Source organism: Myodes glareolus, chromosome 2 (genome assembly GCF_982192425.1).
Source record: "Myodes glareolus chromosome 2, mMyoGla1.1, whole genome shotgun sequence".
Taxonomy (NCBI): Eukaryota; Metazoa; Chordata; class Mammalia; order Rodentia; family Cricetidae; genus Myodes; species Myodes glareolus.
This window is the reverse complement of record NC_142027.1, coordinates 108,108,114-108,124,986: the sequence shown is the minus strand read 5'-3', so window position 1 is coordinate 108,124,986 and position 16,873 is coordinate 108,108,114. Positions and strand designations below refer to the sequence as shown.

Below are 16,873 nucleotides of genomic sequence, written 5' to 3'. Positions count from 1 at the left end.
GAATCTGAATCTGAATGTAATGGGATCCTTTGATACCAAAAAAATCTCAAGATATGAGAGCATTAGGTTGGAACTAAGAAGCCAGCTATAATTGTTAGAGATCAGTGCCACTAAAGTGCTATTTTGTGTCTATGTGGAGGGTGTCCCCAGGGCATCCAACTGTAGGTTCCATCTGGAGAAGGTCCAAACTCATTTGAAGAAAGAAATCTGAACGGAAGGTATTCCCTCTTTCTCTAAGTCAACTAACTCTGGAAGTGCCTCCCAGGGTCAGCACATAAAGCTGGTTATAGGGAGGCATGCTCCAACTCAAGTTGGCAGCAGCAGCATCCATGTAGTACTATTTTAAAAGCATGCAAGATGCAAGATTGGTGGGTTTAGGAAGATGCAAGATTGGTGGGTTTAGGAAGTCCTGCTCCATAGTTTCTGAAAACAGCTGAGGCCAGGACATGTGGCAGTGCTGGAGTTGCCTTGGGAAGACCCTGAGAGACGACTGTGTTAAGCAACAGGAAAAGAAACTAAGGCACTGGAGATGGTAACCTGACAGACTTAGCAGAGGTCACAGGCCGAGGACAGAGTGAGTCTACTGAGAAAACCAGTGGTCCTCTGCATCAAATCAAGGCATAATAGTCGCTGCCTACAGCACCCCTGAATCTGGGCAAATCAGTCAGGTAAGGGGGTCTAGAGACTCAGTACTCCTGTGGCCAGAAGATATGTGGTTGATGTCAACAGAATCTCTGACTTGAGCTCCTGAGAAGCTATTGTTACTGCTTGCCTCCCCTTCACAGACTGTGAACTGTCTGATCCCCAGCTGTGGAGTATAATAGGCTTCACTAATAATTCCAAAACACCAGTGTCATTTTCTAAACCCGCCCCCCTTCCCCACTCTCCCATAATACCCATCTCCGATTCCAGTTAGGATTCTCATGTTTTTGTGAGCCTAAACTTCATGCACCCCAGCAGTGGTTCCTCATTTTTGTACCCCTAACCTGTGAGGAGAAGCTCTTATATGTCTATGTTCCCACGGACTTGGAAACACCTGATTTCAGGATTAGTGTCTGAAGTTCAGGTTTCATTCTTAGGAATTCGCAGCTCGTACGTGGCTTCTACTCTGTACTGGGTACCTGGGCAGGTGATCAGAAGGCCATCAGACTTCACAGAAAAACTACACAGAAACAACTCAACAAGCATGCTGCTTTCAAAGATTTATAATGAAGAAATAACCAAGCAAAGGGAGAGGAACAGAGATAAGAGAGGATGCCAGCCAAATGGTGCTTATGAACTAGCCTAGGAAACTGTCAACATCTATTGGGAGGTTAGGAAGCATCAATTAACACCACCTCATCATAAGCACTGGTCTGGGGAAAACTGGTGCTAATCTAGTCACATTAATTTGACCTGATACCAGGATAGAGTGTAAAGTGGGGAGTTTGAAACAAAGCAAAAACTCTAATTTAGTTTTAAAAAAAACATTACTTTCAGAAATCTGGAGGATTCCAGATAAAGAACCCCAACCTGATTCACCCTATCTGGGTCATCTCCAGATGACATTATGGCTCAGAACTCTAGAAGGAGGACCCACGAACAAAGGAATGTTGTATCATCTCCATTTCCATTCACAAAGTTAAAGAGTGGAGGAGAGTGGCCCTGTGCACAGGAGGATAGGAAGGGTCAACAGTGGAAAATTCTTCTTGGATCTAGATAGCCTTCCTGCCCAGCACTTGTCACCAGGCTCAACTCCCATTTATCATGCATACATGAAACAATCGCACCTTTTATGATGCCATAAAAATTTTCCAAAACACTTTACAGTACAGAGAATTCTCATCCAAACTTCGCAAACAGTGTGGAGTGATAGTAAGTTTTGGGGGCTTCCTAGCAGACTCTCTTAGCTAACGCTGGGGATACTGATTGTTATTTGCGGTAAACCTCTCTAACTTGGGTTGAACTGGTGCACAATCCACACTTGCTCGTTCCATGCAGTGTCCCATCTCCTCACAGGCAGTTTGAACCAAGCTGCATCCAGAAAACTCAGGAGCTTTGCAGCTCTCCAGAAAGCATTACATGAGGGAGGCCTGGTCACCATACCACTGCACCTGCAAAACCAGATCAGCATTTTACATAGAACCCACTCTCAGGCTCTGAAACTCCTAACTTCCCACCTAGGTACTTAGTTGCCTCCCGGCCTCATCAGACCCATTCTGGACTTAGAAGAAGGATCTATGACCCAATTCCACCCAGTTATGAATATAGTAACATTCACCCAAAGGTCACTTCTGTTCCTTATTTACAACCCAGGAGCACTACCTCTGAGAAGAAACACAGAAACCCCAGAGGGCCTCACCTGGCCACAGAATAAGGACTGACTCAGCTCCATGGTGGACACAGGTGCTGACATGGCAGATGAGGCTGGTGTCACCTCTAGATAACTGAAAGGGAAGACCTTTATCCTATATAACTCTGCGTCTCACATCAGAACAGGTTCTGTCTCGATGGGATAGTGGGTACCATGAACCACATAGTCCCATGATATAAAGTCATCTTGCAGAATGACTTTGACTATATAATTTCTGCATGATGGATAGAATTGTGAACACTGTTTAGTCAGACAAGGCACTCCAAAGAGTTAGCCAGTAGAAAAACATACTATGGGCAGGCTCAAATGGTAAGCCATAGAGAGCATCTGAAGAGGGCATCACTGATGATGATCCAGCACAGCCAGGACAATCTTGCAATTAACTAAGCACTTGATACCAGAGCAAAATGAAGCAAAAGAAAATCAAAGGCCAGGAATGGAGTCAACATCTACAATCACAACACTCCCAGGGTAAGGTAGGAGGATATCTAGGAGTATGAGGACACAAAGAGACTTTATGTCATCAAGCAAACAAACAAACAAAAAACCTGGAGTGCACATTATCTGTTTTTATTTACATGGAATTCTACAGAATTGTCATGGAGTCATTTTTTCCTGGTTGATCCATCTAGGGAGGAGGAAGATGCACTAAACTCGGGAATTAATCAGACTTCAAATCTGGGAAAGTTGAAACTTTTAACATTCCCAAAGATCCCTTCTGCAGTGTTACAGAAGCAGCAAGCAACTGCTGAGTGTGGGGATTTAGATCAGTCAAGTTGCCTGAAGGAGACTCTCTCTGAAGAGCTGAGATGCCCAGGGAAGATGCTATACTTGTCAAATTGCCTTCCAGAGAACATCAGGATTCCAGTTTTTGTGGGTCAACACATGTATTTGTGTAGGCTTTTGGCCTTTCAGCTGTCTTTGGTCATCCCTGCTCTGTTATTCACCCCTAAAACTCATCCTTCACCAAGATGGACTTTGGTAGTATTGTTACTTTGATTTGTCATTAGCTCCCTTTCTGGGATGAGTATGCATTTACTCCTATAACCCCCAGGAATAGTGTCACACAGGAGAATGGAGTCATTCAGTATAACAGAAGAACATCCTTAGCCCTGGAGTGTCAGAAACTTGATGGATGAGATGAGAAAGATTCCCATCATAACCTGGAAATATGACTTTGGCTACTCCTAGTGAATACAGGACAGGCATCCAATGAAACAGGATAACAACTCTCTTAACATCAGAAGATCCCAGACAATACTTTCAGTCTTCTTGAAATATCTCCCAGGCTGGAGGTTTTTGTTATCTTATCTCAAACAAAATACTTCAGACCACTCCATATATATCCCTTATCTGCAGTCTTATGAAAACTTTGGGCACTTTATCTTAATCACAGAACCCTGGAATATCCTAAACACTATCCATCTTTGTCTCTTGAGTCTCTTGGGTTGTTGGACATTATCTCTCAACCACAGGACTCTCTATTGGTCTATACCCTCTACTGACACCCAAGCCACTACAGTACTCCCAGAAGCCCTGGTCACCTATCTTAATAAAGTCCACATTTTGGCACCTCTTAGGCTTTTCAAGCCCTTTCCAAACAATTTGGAAAATTAAAAGGTAAAACGTTGATATCTCTCAGAAACCAACAATGGAACAATGGAACAAATATGAGGAAGAGACTTGTGGAACCAAGTGAGAGCTCTGGCTAGGAACAAGCTTGCATGCCATTCTAGGTGCAGATGTCCATGCATGTCCCAGGGTTTGGGGTGTTCTTTAGTTGAGGGAAGGTGTGTTAATGTTTTCAGAATCACAAACGAAAAGGAGCTAATCTTCAGATCCTGAGGTTATGAATCAGTAAACTATGCCCTATCTTGCCTTGTGACCCAAAGAAAACACACAACACCTCTAGCTTACCTGTGGGGATGATGAAGTTTGAAGCCAGCAGTGGAAGCTGCCTGCCCACTGCTCAGTCCTGGACCATTCTCTGGATAGAAGCTCTGAGAACAACTACCATGCAGTTCAGGAAATCCTGCAGGTAAAATTCCACAAACTATAGGTGAAAGGAAGGCACATAGCACACATGTGGCAATCCCATATCTCTAAAAGGCAGCCTAGGCTGTAAGAAATCAGTTTACCACCCGAGAGTCTCAGCCTCCCTCTCAAGAAACGGATGGGCAGATCCTCCACGTCTGTGGCCTAGGTGACCTCCAGAGACAGAGTGAAAGTCCATTTCTTTTGATTCTAGGCTGGGCTTTCCACTACGGGCTTCACACGGTCCAGTGCCAGAGTTTCAATCTGATCCATACATTCCCCTTCTTGTCAAGGACAGGCAATTTGCACTTCAGGCTTTGGCCATATGCCAGCTTTACTGTTTCCATTTTTTTCCCTCTTATCTGAGGTTTCACTGAGATTTCCTTGAGAAAAAAAAGTTGTTACTACCTCACCCTGCCCACTGGATTGCTTTCCATATGTGGCACAGAGTGACTTTTTGAAAGACACTTAACTCTTAAAAGACAAGATAGTATTCCCCTTACTCCACATCCTCTCCAGCAAAGGCTATCATTGGTGTTTTTATTTTAGCCATTCTGACAGGTGTAAGATGGTATCTCAAAGTTGTTTTGATTTGCATTTCCCTGATCGCTAAGGAGGTTGAACATGACCTTAAGTGTCTCTTGGCCATTTGGACTTCTTCTGTTGAGAATTCTCTGTTCAGTTCAGTACCCCATTTTTAATTGGATTAATTAGAATTTTGAAGTCTAGTTTCTTGAGTTCTTTATATAGTTTGGATATCAGACCTTTGTCTGATGCAGGGTTGGTGAAGATCTTCTCCCATTCAGTAGGTTGCCTTTTTGTCTTAATGACAGTGTCCTTTGCTTTACAGAAGCTTCTCAGTTTTAGGAGGTCCCATTTATTCTTGCCTGTTCTAATGGGAGCTCACCAAATCCAGCTCGACCAGGTCTGAATGAGAATGTGATCAAACCGGACTCTCTGATTGTGGCTGACAATGGGGGCTGACTGAGAAGCCATTGATAAAGGCATTGGGACCTGTTTTTATGGCATGTTCTGGCTTTTTGGGACCCTAGTCTATATTGATGCACAGCTCCATAGGCCTGGATGTGGGGGGGGGGGCTTGGACTTCCCACAGGGCAGGATTCCTGGCCCTCTCTCAAGCAGGGCGGGAGACGGAAGAGTGGGTGTGGGGGAGCGGGAGGGGATTGGGAGGAGGGAAGGAAGTGTAAATAATTGATTGAAAAAATAAAAAATAAAAAAAGAAATGCAGAGCATACAAAAAAAGACAAGATAGCAGATTAGGTAATCTTTGGGCGGGCACACTGATATGGAAGGAGCCTGAAAGGAAGGCTCCACACTGCCTTGAGTTCATGAAGTAGTACAGCTAGCACTAGCACAGATAAAGCCCAGACCAAAACCAGGGGCCTGGGACAAACCTTGCTCTAGCCTCTTGTCTGACCACCAGATTGGTAGAGGTAAGAGACTCTCTGGAGGCTCACAGGCCAGCCAGAAAGCCTGGTGTATTCAATGCCAAATGAAGAGTAGATAGGGAGGTGGGATTGTATGAGCAAGGGAGCTCAAGATCATAAAAGGGGAACCAACAGAGACAGCTGACCTGAGCTAGTGGGAGCTCACAGTCTCTGAACTGATAGCTAGGGAACTTGCATGTGATGGACCTAGGGCCTCTGCATGTGGATGACAATTGCGTAGTTTGGTCTTTGTGGGACCCCTAGTAGTGGGATCAGGATCTGTTCCGGGCACATGAGCAGGCCTTTGGGAACCTACTGTCCATGTGTGGATGCCTTTTTCAGGCTTGATGCAGGGGAAGAAGCTTGGTCCTGCCTCAACTTGATATTCCATGCTTTTTTGATGCCCATGGGAGGCCTGCCCCTTTTTGAATGGACACAGAGGATGAGTGGATGGGGCAGGGGGTGACAGGAGTGGAGGGAGGGACCAGAAAGAGAAAAGGAAGGGGACACCATGCTTGATATGTAAAATAAAAAGAAAAAAGAAAAAAATGGAAAAAGATTATTATTATTTTTTTAATGAAGCGCTTGTGATTCTTTGTATGAGAGCTATGAAAACTTAGTTCACTTTTAGAGGTGCTGTTTTTGGGGAGTATGGAACCTTCTGGTGATGGAGGTTTGCTGGAGGAAGTATGTTTTAAAAATATACTTTTTTTTTTATAAAAGAGGCGATTAGAAGCTTCAGGAAAAAAGATGCATTATCCTCAAAGAATGCTGAGAAACACAGGCCGGTCAACAGGGCCTTAAAAGATGGAAAGTCACATAACTGCTGTGTTATAGACAAAAAGGTGCAATTTAAATACATAACTACAGTGATAACTGAAAATCACACCGCTGGTATGTCTACACTAGCATAATGTGTTGGGCAAGGAGGGGCGGGTACTCACAGATAAAATAGGACAGTTTGGGGAATGGGGTTGATATATGGATGCAGCTACTGCCTCCCACTTTAACTCTTTCCTAACTGTTTTGGTTTTCAGTCATGTATTTTTGCTAAGAGACACAAATGAGAAATAATCTGAATAATTTGTGGGAAGAGTCTTCCCTACTCCATCATTTCTAGGATTCGCTGAACCTTACAGATTCAAGCAGATGGTGGCCACGTCCACACTTCCATCCCAACACAAAGCCTAAAGACCTGAGTACTTGAGTAGTTGTGGGTGGTGAGACCATACTTGCATGTCTGTGCAAGGTAGACCCACCTGCATGACTGGGATCCCCGAAAGCAGCAATGGCCATGGTCATGGAGGCATCTTCAGGGTTCATTTCAGAGTCCAGCTGGTTTTTATGACCCAGTTCTCCATTGTAGCGGAAAACTTCCTTGGAAGATGATGGTGCAGGGGGGTAGCATCCATGACTCAGGGACAGCCATAGAGGAATCAAACATGCTGTTGCTAGTACCCAGTGAGCAGAGGTCAGGAGAGGAGCATATGGAGGTGAGGCTGACAGGATGGTAACGTTGCCCCTCCTGGTACCCTTCACATCCATACAGTGACCTGGGGAACATAACCAAACCATGTGCCTTGATGAGTAGAGACCATGGGCGGGAGGGACGAGTTGGAAGGTGACTGCATCCGGTTTGGAGGATGTGGGCTGAAACACACAAAGCTGTGGAATTTGGCACATTACTAATCATCCTCCCCGCTCATCCCTGAGGTTGCCAAGGTCTGGGCTCTGACGGCCTCAGTCACAGACACTTTAAAAAGTCTATTGCACGTGTCTTACCCTCTCTGAGGATTGGATAGGGGTGGAATGTGAAGGGGATGGGAGAAGAGGAGAGAGTAGGAACTTGGATTGGTATGTATGATGAAATACATTTTAAAAATCTACTGCATAAAACCAGAAAATGATTTGCAAGACCCTTATATGAAGTGAATAAATGATGGTTAGTATTAAAGGAACATTAGGCAAAAGCAGACAATAATGAAAATTCTATCAGCACTAAAGTGCCTTAGACATGATCAAAGATTTTGTTAAACATCAACCTCTGCCATAGCCTTTATGGCAGGACCTATCACAAAACCATTTCATAGGAGCACTCTTGTGGTCATACACCTGGGCAGTGTCCAGCCAGGAACTGCTCCCATGACTGACCATTGCTGGGCTGTATGCAGAAGGCTGTGCCTTGTCACAGGGGACCAGAGTGCATGGAGAGGGTCAGGCTGTGAGAAACATACCAGTTGCTGCTCACTCCATGAAGTAAACACCTGAACAAATGCTCAAAAAGGAATACAAAAACAATCCACAATTGCCAAAGCCCAGACAGGCTGGTCCATGGTTAAGGATAAATTGTATTCTGGTCTCCATTCAAAGGAGGAAGGGACCAAAGAGGAAACATGTCTCATGACTTGAGTTAATGGTACTACCTGAAAGACAGCGACTGTGAAGTGGTGTTGTCTTCAGAAAAGTTCCAAGTCAGGAACTGCAGCCCACGTGATTCTTGTGTTGTCTCCGGGGACTGTAGAGACACACTTCTTTCATATCCAACTAAAAACAGATCAGAGAGAGGGGTGCATTGGGTCCTAGCCTCCTTCCAGTTGAGAGCACTTCCACAGTTGTGGTCATATAAATATTCTTGTTCTTGTTCTAATTTCAGTGAAAACCAACAGGTCCAAACCCGGAGACTGATTCACTTCCCGAATCTACATATTGTCCCTTCCTTCTAGCTATGTCCACCTTCAGATGCACACAGCCACACCATGCTCCATCCCAACCTGATTAGCACTTACAGAAATCAGACCCTAAGAAGCCCTTGGACTGCTCACCTGACCACTGAGACACAGTCACAGACTCATGATGGTTTCCTGAGAGCTGCAGTGGTTCGGGACCACTCTCCTTTGCACTGGAGATTTCTGAAGTGGCCTCCTGGGCTCTTTGACCGTTCAGGGAAAAAGCCTTCTGACGTCGCCGATAATTGGCGAACCAGTTGTACACTTGCTCGTGGGTCAAGCCAGTCTCCAAAGCCAGTTTTTCCTGACCACAAAATAGGATGTGAGATATAAGTGTTCACAGAGGTGGCTAGGAGAACTCATACCCACTAAGTAAGCGTAGCCCAACCTGATCTCTGGAATGGTGACAGAGAGTGATCAGTGAACTGGTACACTGGAAAACAGCCTGTCTACTGAGCATCTGCTAAAGAAGTAGAGCAATACACATGTGCCCCACCTCCTGCACCCACTCCATTCTTGGCCAACTGAAGCTCTGAGTACCCAAGACCCTAAGACAGGAAAACAGCTAGATTGATGCTACCATGAATCCCTGGATCAGTGCCTTCACTGCCTCCAACTAGGAGCCCCTTCCTTGCTCCACTTGGACCTTTAGCTTCAGGTCATAGAGCAGAGGGCTGGGGAGCATCTGGGAATTAGACAGGGCTAGAAGTAGACAGTCCAACATGAGAAAACCAAGCCTGGCAAAGGAGAGGTCAGGAAAAGATGGCAACCACCAGCACCCTGGGAGGGGGCTGAGGATCCCACTGAGCTATGGAGAAGGAAATAAAGATAGCTAAAGAACTACTAGTGGAGGCAGAGCCACCCAAAAGAGGAAGGATCTGCCTAGGAGACGGACAAGGGGCTACCATGGGGAAGGTGGAGGAGAAGTAGACTGGAGAGAAGCAGGAAAAGCTGCCTGGGAAGAAGAGAGGGGGGGTTACTCAGGAAGAGGTGAGGAGACTCAATTACTGGATAAAGAGAAGCCACCTGGGGTGGGCTGTTGTCCTTACCAACTGGGCCTTCTTGGGATAACTGCCCACACCTGTGGCAAAGTTCTGCAGATGGTGGCGAATCTCTGGGGGGAAGTTCCGGTTCTTAGGGCCCTCGGGGCAGAGAGTAGGGGGTGGCGGGTTCCTGAAAGAGGAGGACCAGGAGGAATTTTAACATAAACTCCATCTGCTCCCTTCTCAGGGCCTGGCACTTCAAAGGGAAGATGTTCTGGGAAACACTCTCCAGCCCACCCCTGCCTTCTACTCCCAATCACCTCAAAATGACTGATTACTACTCTCTGGGTTACCACCTGGAGGCCCACCATACTATGCAGCCACCCAGTGAGTGAGCACAGGCTACCCCAGAGCCCAATACAACATGAACACTGACTCCCTATTCTGTCCTATTTACAACAGGTTTAATAAACTTGTTTCAGGATTTCTTCTTCCAGGTCCTCCCCAAGAACTCTTAAAGCTGTGAATCTCTCCCATTTATACACAAATCCCTCTAGCCACCCTACCTGGCTTATTCCCTCACAGTACACCACAAAGAATATTGGCCCAACTTTCCATATACTGATTCTGGCTTCCCCTTGGCCCTTTTCTCACTCATCCCTTGCACTCAGCATCCCAGCCCCTTGTGTTCTCCATTTTCCTTTTCATGTCACTCTTCCCCTTTTATTCCCTGTGTTGGGAAAAAAACTGCGCCATGCAGAAGGACCACCATTGTTTCTCCATTGCCTCTCTATACTGCATGGGGAATTCTGTGTTACTGAAGGAGCAGGTAGCCATTTCTCTCATGTCTGGGCTGACTTTTCCTGCTGTATCTCTGAATTTTTTCATAAATGGTGTAGGACATGTATAAAGATCACATATCTGTGGAACAGGTGCCATCCAGATATTTGGCATGCATTTACAGCCCAAAAACATCTATTCTAACACATCCCAAATACAATCCACATAGAACTTCAGAGCCTCCTCCAGGCCAAGCACACTCAGAATGAAGTGTCCTGCTCATGGTAGTTCCTAATCATAGAGAGTGCCTCCCTCCTACACTTCAGTTCTCAACCACAGCCAATCATTTCTAAGACATCACAGGGTTAGTTAGCATAGTTACAGTAGACCCATGTTCTGGTCACTGTGTCTATGCTCCCGAGGTGGAATAGCAGTCTCCCAAGAGGCCCTTGGAAAAGGAAGATAAATAGAGCCACCACCTTTTCCTGCAGTTGCAGGTTGAGGACAGGTCTGCATTTCTGAAGGCCTGGAAACGAACTCTCTTGAGATGTCTTCTATCTGCTCCAGAACACCAGGCACCATACCTCACCTTCCCTCGCTTCTGACCTTGACATCTGCCTGCTTGGAAAATTTGCCTGTGCAGGTTTCGTACTCTCATTCAAAGTTTCATCAGATTTGCACCAATGACCTGGTCAAATGTGACCCCTTCCCCACGTGAAGAAATCAGATTTATTTCTCCTCTTATGTTCTTAAACTTAGCTACTGGCCAGCCGTATAAAATCAGGGCCTGGGCTATACCCACAACCTCTAAGCACCTAGCATTCTGGGGACACTTCACAAACACGGGGACAAGACACTATGACTACTTAGCTGCAATCTGCTGGGCTGTCTCTGGGGTAACATTATCAAATCCACTGTCTCAATGCTGATTATTTACCTAGCTTCCAAGGATCTATCTAATACTGTCAATAATCGGTAAATTCTCTGACCAAAAACAAAATAAAGCAAACAAAAAACTTCCTCTGCAGTGAGAGTACCCTGTAACTCAGGATGCCTGCATCACTTAGAGCAGCAAAGGGAAGCCTACAGCTCTCTTCCTCCAGTAAGAGGCCCCAGATGAAGAACAACGGCTCCACAGTATCAGTGTCTCAGGAACCCTGATCTTGTATCTCCCATAAGAAACCTCAGAAATGATACTTGACTTTTTCATGCATGATTTCATTTCCATAAATGGTAACGATGATAACCTTCACATCTTGCAGTCCCCAGGGTCTAGCCTGACACCTAGATGTGGGGATTAGATGACCTGAGAACCAGGTGAACAAAACCCAATCACCCTGCACTCACTATCCCCACCCACGGGTTCTTCTTGTCTAATGATAATGGAAAGTAGATACGGTCAGGATGTCAAGGGACACACAGATATCCAGTTCCAACCACCACATCACTAAGGTGTCAGATAGAGTGGTAGCTTGGTAATGGGCATGGGTAATGCACGGGCAGCCCGTGCATGGTTGTTCTGTTGAACTTGTCTATATTGGGTTTCATGGTCTAAGATTATGAGGATGACTGATCAGGTCTCTTCCTCAAGAGGGCACCAGATCACATAACAGATGGTTGTGAGTCACCATGTGGTTGCTGGGAATTGAAGTCAGGGCCTTTGAGAAGAGCATGCAGTGCTCTTAACCACTGAGCCATATAAAAACTGCTAAGGTGACTTCTTGTCCTTGTTTCCTCAGCTCTGTTGGGGTTTGGATGACACATTCAGCCCTGGGAAGACCCAGGGAGTTATAACGAAGGAGAATCAACAAGTACCTCTTCCTGCAGCGAAACTTCTGCACTGGGCTCAGCCTAGTGACACCCAGCTTCCTCATGGTCAGGTGGTAGTGAATGTCATTCCAGAGTTGTACCAGCTCCTTGCTGCCTCCTGGCACCCGACACCCCTGTGGGGAAAGCCGGCTGAAACTGAAACCCAGTCACCACTATAAGCCCTGGAATGATATAGGAAGTCCTTCTGTATATGTGTTGCTTTTATTGGCTAATGAGTAAGCTGTCTTGGCCAATAACTTGTCAGAATAATGCCAGGTGATAAACCCAAACAGAGATATAGGAATTAGGTGGAGTGAGACAGATGCCAGATCCTTACCAGTAAGCCACAACCTTGGGCTGATACAAAGATGAATAAAAATGGGCTAATTTAAGATGTAAGAGTTACTTAGTCAGAAGCCTGAGCTAATAGGCCAAGCAGTGTTGTAATTAATATAGTTTCTGTGTGATTCTTTAGGTTTGAGTGGCCAGGAAATGAAAGAGCAGTTTCTGCTTACAGATGGCGCCAACATGGGCCAACTACATCCACATAAAACCTGAGAGAGCTTGGGAAGGAATTATAGACACAAAAGAACACAGTTAAGCACAGCTTCTTGGTAGCAGCATTTTCTCGGATGGGCTCTGTTTACTAGAAGCACGTAGAGGCACAATTTAAGAAAAGGCTTATTGACTCAGCAGTAGCAGCAAAAAATGTGTGACTTCTTTACAAGCCAGCTTCCTGGTTAGTGCTGGCAGCACAATCAGCTCTGATGTTTCAAGGACATACTGCTACAGAGCACTTAAATGGCTCCTTTTAAATTTTATTTATTTATTTATTTATTTATTTATTTATTTACTTTTTGTTTTTCAAGACAGGGTTTCTCTGTAGTTTTGGAGACTGTCCTGGAACTCACTTTGTAGACCAGGCTGGCTTTGAACTCATAGGAGCTGCCTGTCTCGACCTCCCAAGTGCAGGATTTAAAGGCATTTGCCATCACTACCTGGCTTTATTTTGCCCTGCCATAGGCTGAAGCAGCTTTTTTTTTTTAATTAACCAATGGTGATATAACATAGTCACAGCATACAGAGTGGCCTCCTACATCACTGGAGGGTGATGGAGTCTGCAATTCACACCAACTCAGCCTATGGAAAATCATCTACACTTGAATCCACTTGTCTACAAACCACTAATGTTAGCCAAACATACAAGCCCTCCAGTCCCTACTAGGCCTTGAGGAGGTGTGAGCCTGAGTCAGCCAGTTACCTCACAGGTCATGGTAGACACTTCATGCCAGCAGAGAGCAGATCTGAGGCCTGTTTTCTGATCTTAAGCCCTTCAACCCTACAAATAAATAAGTAAACCTAGTCCTCCATTGAATCACACAAGCACAGAGAGCAAATACAGCAATTTCAGTATCAGTATGCCTTGCTTTCCTTACCTGGTTCTGCATAATAACTCCCTAAATGAGTTTCTAGTCACACCCCAGGGTTTCTAATCACCAATGTCACTGCATGTTAATCAGTAGTCACCTCAGTTATAACCATGCACTCCCTCTCTGTTGACTCCATTTTTTTTCTGGATGATTTAGTGTCATCATTTTGACACAGGCTGGCCTGTAACTCTCTGTTGCCTTTCCTAGGCCTCCTGAGTGCTGAGATTATAGGTATGCACCATTTTATCAAAGCTTCAGCTCAGGTATCTAGGTGGCTATGTCAAAGGTGCTCATACATTACATAGGCACATATCCTCACCAACACTCAATAAGGACTTTCTAAATAGTAGTTGTCAAGGTTACCAAGGTCTAACTTGGTCAAGTGAGAGTGGACACCCTGCCTGAGCTTACAACACCTTGGGGGTGGTGGAGGCTGCTGTGTTCCCACTTCTTTCTATAATACCTCTAAGATTTGGAGAGCTGAAAATTGTTGCTCCTGATGAACCAGGACCTGGGCACACACCAGTGCCACATCTGCATTGTCTAGCAGGTGCCGACGATGCTTGCTGTTCAGAATGGCTTCCACCAAAGACAGCACCTGAACATGGTTGTGTTGGAGGTCCCGACATAGCTTGCCTGCAAGGGTCACCAGCTCTTGTGGGGGAGAGTGGGTGTCCCCATGCTCCCTCAGCAGCCTCAGGAAATTCTGCATTCTGCAAGAGTAGCTCTGTCAATACAGAACATTCAGAATAATGTCAGTACTAACCGTTTTTCTCTCCACAAGTCTTCAGACCAATTCTCAAAGGTAGGTGATATGTGGGTCATTGGCTATATTACTTGCAAGGTATGATAACTCACCTTAGGAAAACCAGGGTGATATTGTACATCCTTTTTCTAATTCACCCAAATAGCTGTGTCCCTAAAGAAGATAGCTGTGCACAGACCATTTTGCAGGGCACTGTGCAACCATCCAATCTCACTTTTCTGAGCCTTAACCATTCACTCTGGCCTGGCCCTTGTATCTCTTTTTCCCTTCTATGCTCCAGGTTCTGATACAAGCTATGATCAAGTCTCTTTTTGGTCTTTGATGTGACCCCTGGGTTTTCCAGAGACCCATGGGTAACATAGCATTCACCTAACCACAGACAGTCTCTTCTTTCTCAGAACCAGGAATACAGATCTTCAGAATGAAGCGCTAGGTCCTGGAGCACTTTACACCAGGAGGAATTTCCTAGAGGGAGGAATCACAGTAATTTCTCACTGAATTAACAAGCTCTAAGAGCTCCCACCTTAGGACATTAGTACTGCATGTTGATGATCGATTTTCAGGCATCAACCTAATCAAGAGATCGCATTTCTGTAGAACAGAGGGCAGAAGTAAGGCTGAGGACTACTTTGACTGCACTCAGCCTACTGGGGCTGCTAGCAAGGACCTCCCTGGGGTTGGTTTCAGTGCACACTGGAGACTTCATCGTGTGCCTCACCAGCTCCCAACAGAAAGTTCAAGGCTCTCAGAAACCAGGAGGAAAGCTATCTCAGGCCCCCCTTTTTGTCCAGTATTATTGTTCCCTGCTGGCTGAGGACAGGGTCCCTTCCTGATGAGACGCTTATCTGAGGAAGAAAGAGGCTCTCTCCGAATCCCCCACCCAGGTTGGAAAAACAGGGCCAGTAACATGCTGTCAGGTACCTTTTCAGAGCACTGTTCTTTAGCAGGAAGAGGCTGCCAAATGCTAGACTCCAAACAACGGAAGAGACAGAAAAGTACGGTGCTGAACGCCACAGCCTCCCTGGCTTTCTGGATACCACCACCGACACACACCCTGAGGCGCCTCCCTTCAACACCCTTCCACCCTGACCTCTTCCTCCAATTCCTCCCTGACATGCTCCCCCACCTGCATCCCCTTTCCGGCACACCTACTTTTGTGATTTTTGTAACCGGAGCACCTGGGCTGGAAGGTATAGCTACAAAATATCCAAGCTTCAATCTCTGCACTTCCCAGGCCCGAGGCCCCGGTGGATAGTGAATGTCGGGGCAAGACACCAAGACCTGTGCTTTGTGCTTTGTTTCAGGATGGGAGGAGACTGACCCAGGATATGCCCTGTAACATTCTCACAGTGCCTAAACCATAAGGGAAAGTTGGGGCCACTCTTGTGTCCTGCACTCTTTGACTTGTCTCTGACCACATGGGAGTGTGGGGACTCTGACACAAACTCTAAAGGCAAGCAACCTTGGGGGCCTAGCAGAGTTCTCAGATATTCAGAGGGTGAGCATTCACCATATATGAAAAGAGCTTGGGGGCTTTGGGCAAAGGTGACTTCTGAAGCCAGTTTCAAGAGGTGACTGAGCCTGGTGGGAGAAAAAGGTTTCCTGATAGTTTAGCAAGTGCATAAATAGTATTCAAAAGCCAAGAGTATAAAAATGATCTGTTCTGTCCCCTGGAGATTCTAGTTCAGGCACACTGTAGATGGACAGTCTGAGGAGAATTTCTATATCCCAAGTTACATGTTATATTTGCTTAATACAATCCTGAGGGCAGGATTCTGGTTATTAGCAATCATGATCAGAACACTTGACCCTGTTACCTGGCACAAACTAATGTATGAATGTTGTTTCACGTTTGGAAAACAAAGGTGAAATTATGTACAGCACATTAAACCACAATTGCCCCTGGAGAAAGAGAATTTGCTGTTTTATTTTAGTTTCTGATTTGCTGTTTGTTAGGTGGATTTGTATTTTTTTTGTGTGGGAGGGGGCTCATGTAGACCAGGCTGGCCTCCAACTATATAGACCTTGAGTTTGGTGCAAAGACGGGATAACCTGGAACTCCAATATTCCTAGCTGTCTTACCCAAGTTCTGGAATTGCAGTGGAGTAAATGCTAAATCAATATAGTATATCTTTTAATTCTATATAAGATGCTATATATTTTTTGAAATGACTCTGAAAGAACTCTGATACAGCATTCTAAATTCACTTTAGTTGTGTGTGTAGGTGACTGTCTGCTTGTGGGCACACAAGCCACTGTGCGTTTGAAAGTCGGAGGACAAGCTGAAGTAAGTGGTATTCGTCTTCCACCATGTGGATCCTAGGATAAAACTCAGGTTGTCGGGCATGGCAGCAAGCACCTTCATCTGCTGAGCCCTCTCGCCAGCCCCCTCCCTGTTTGTTTGTTTGCTTGCTTTTTTATGTAGGTCATAAATATGTATGATTTAGGTTCTTAATTGAAGTTTGTAAATCCAGAAACTTCTCCAGGGCAGACTCCACGGCAATTACTATCTTTATATCTTTTATGGGGGCTATTAATAAATGC

General features: G+C 45.4%; 1 protein-coding gene across 1 annotated transcript; it reads right to left on the bottom strand.

The window, feature by feature from the left end:
- Positions 1–1,187: 1,187 nt before the first annotated feature.
- Positions 1,188–15,438, bottom strand: Anhx (anomalous homeobox). The gene is given in 11 exon segments (XM_048431802.3): positions 1,188–2,093; positions 2,342–2,426; positions 4,271–4,385; positions 7,095–7,236; positions 7,238–7,388; positions 8,259–8,379; positions 8,658–8,865; positions 9,611–9,734; positions 12,140–12,267; positions 14,027–14,290; positions 15,251–15,438. Coding segments are annotated over 10 exon segments (1,359 nt in total). The 5' UTR covers positions 14,276–14,290; positions 15,251–15,438; the 3' UTR covers positions 1,188–2,057.
- Positions 15,439–16,873: the final 1,435 nt, after the last annotated feature.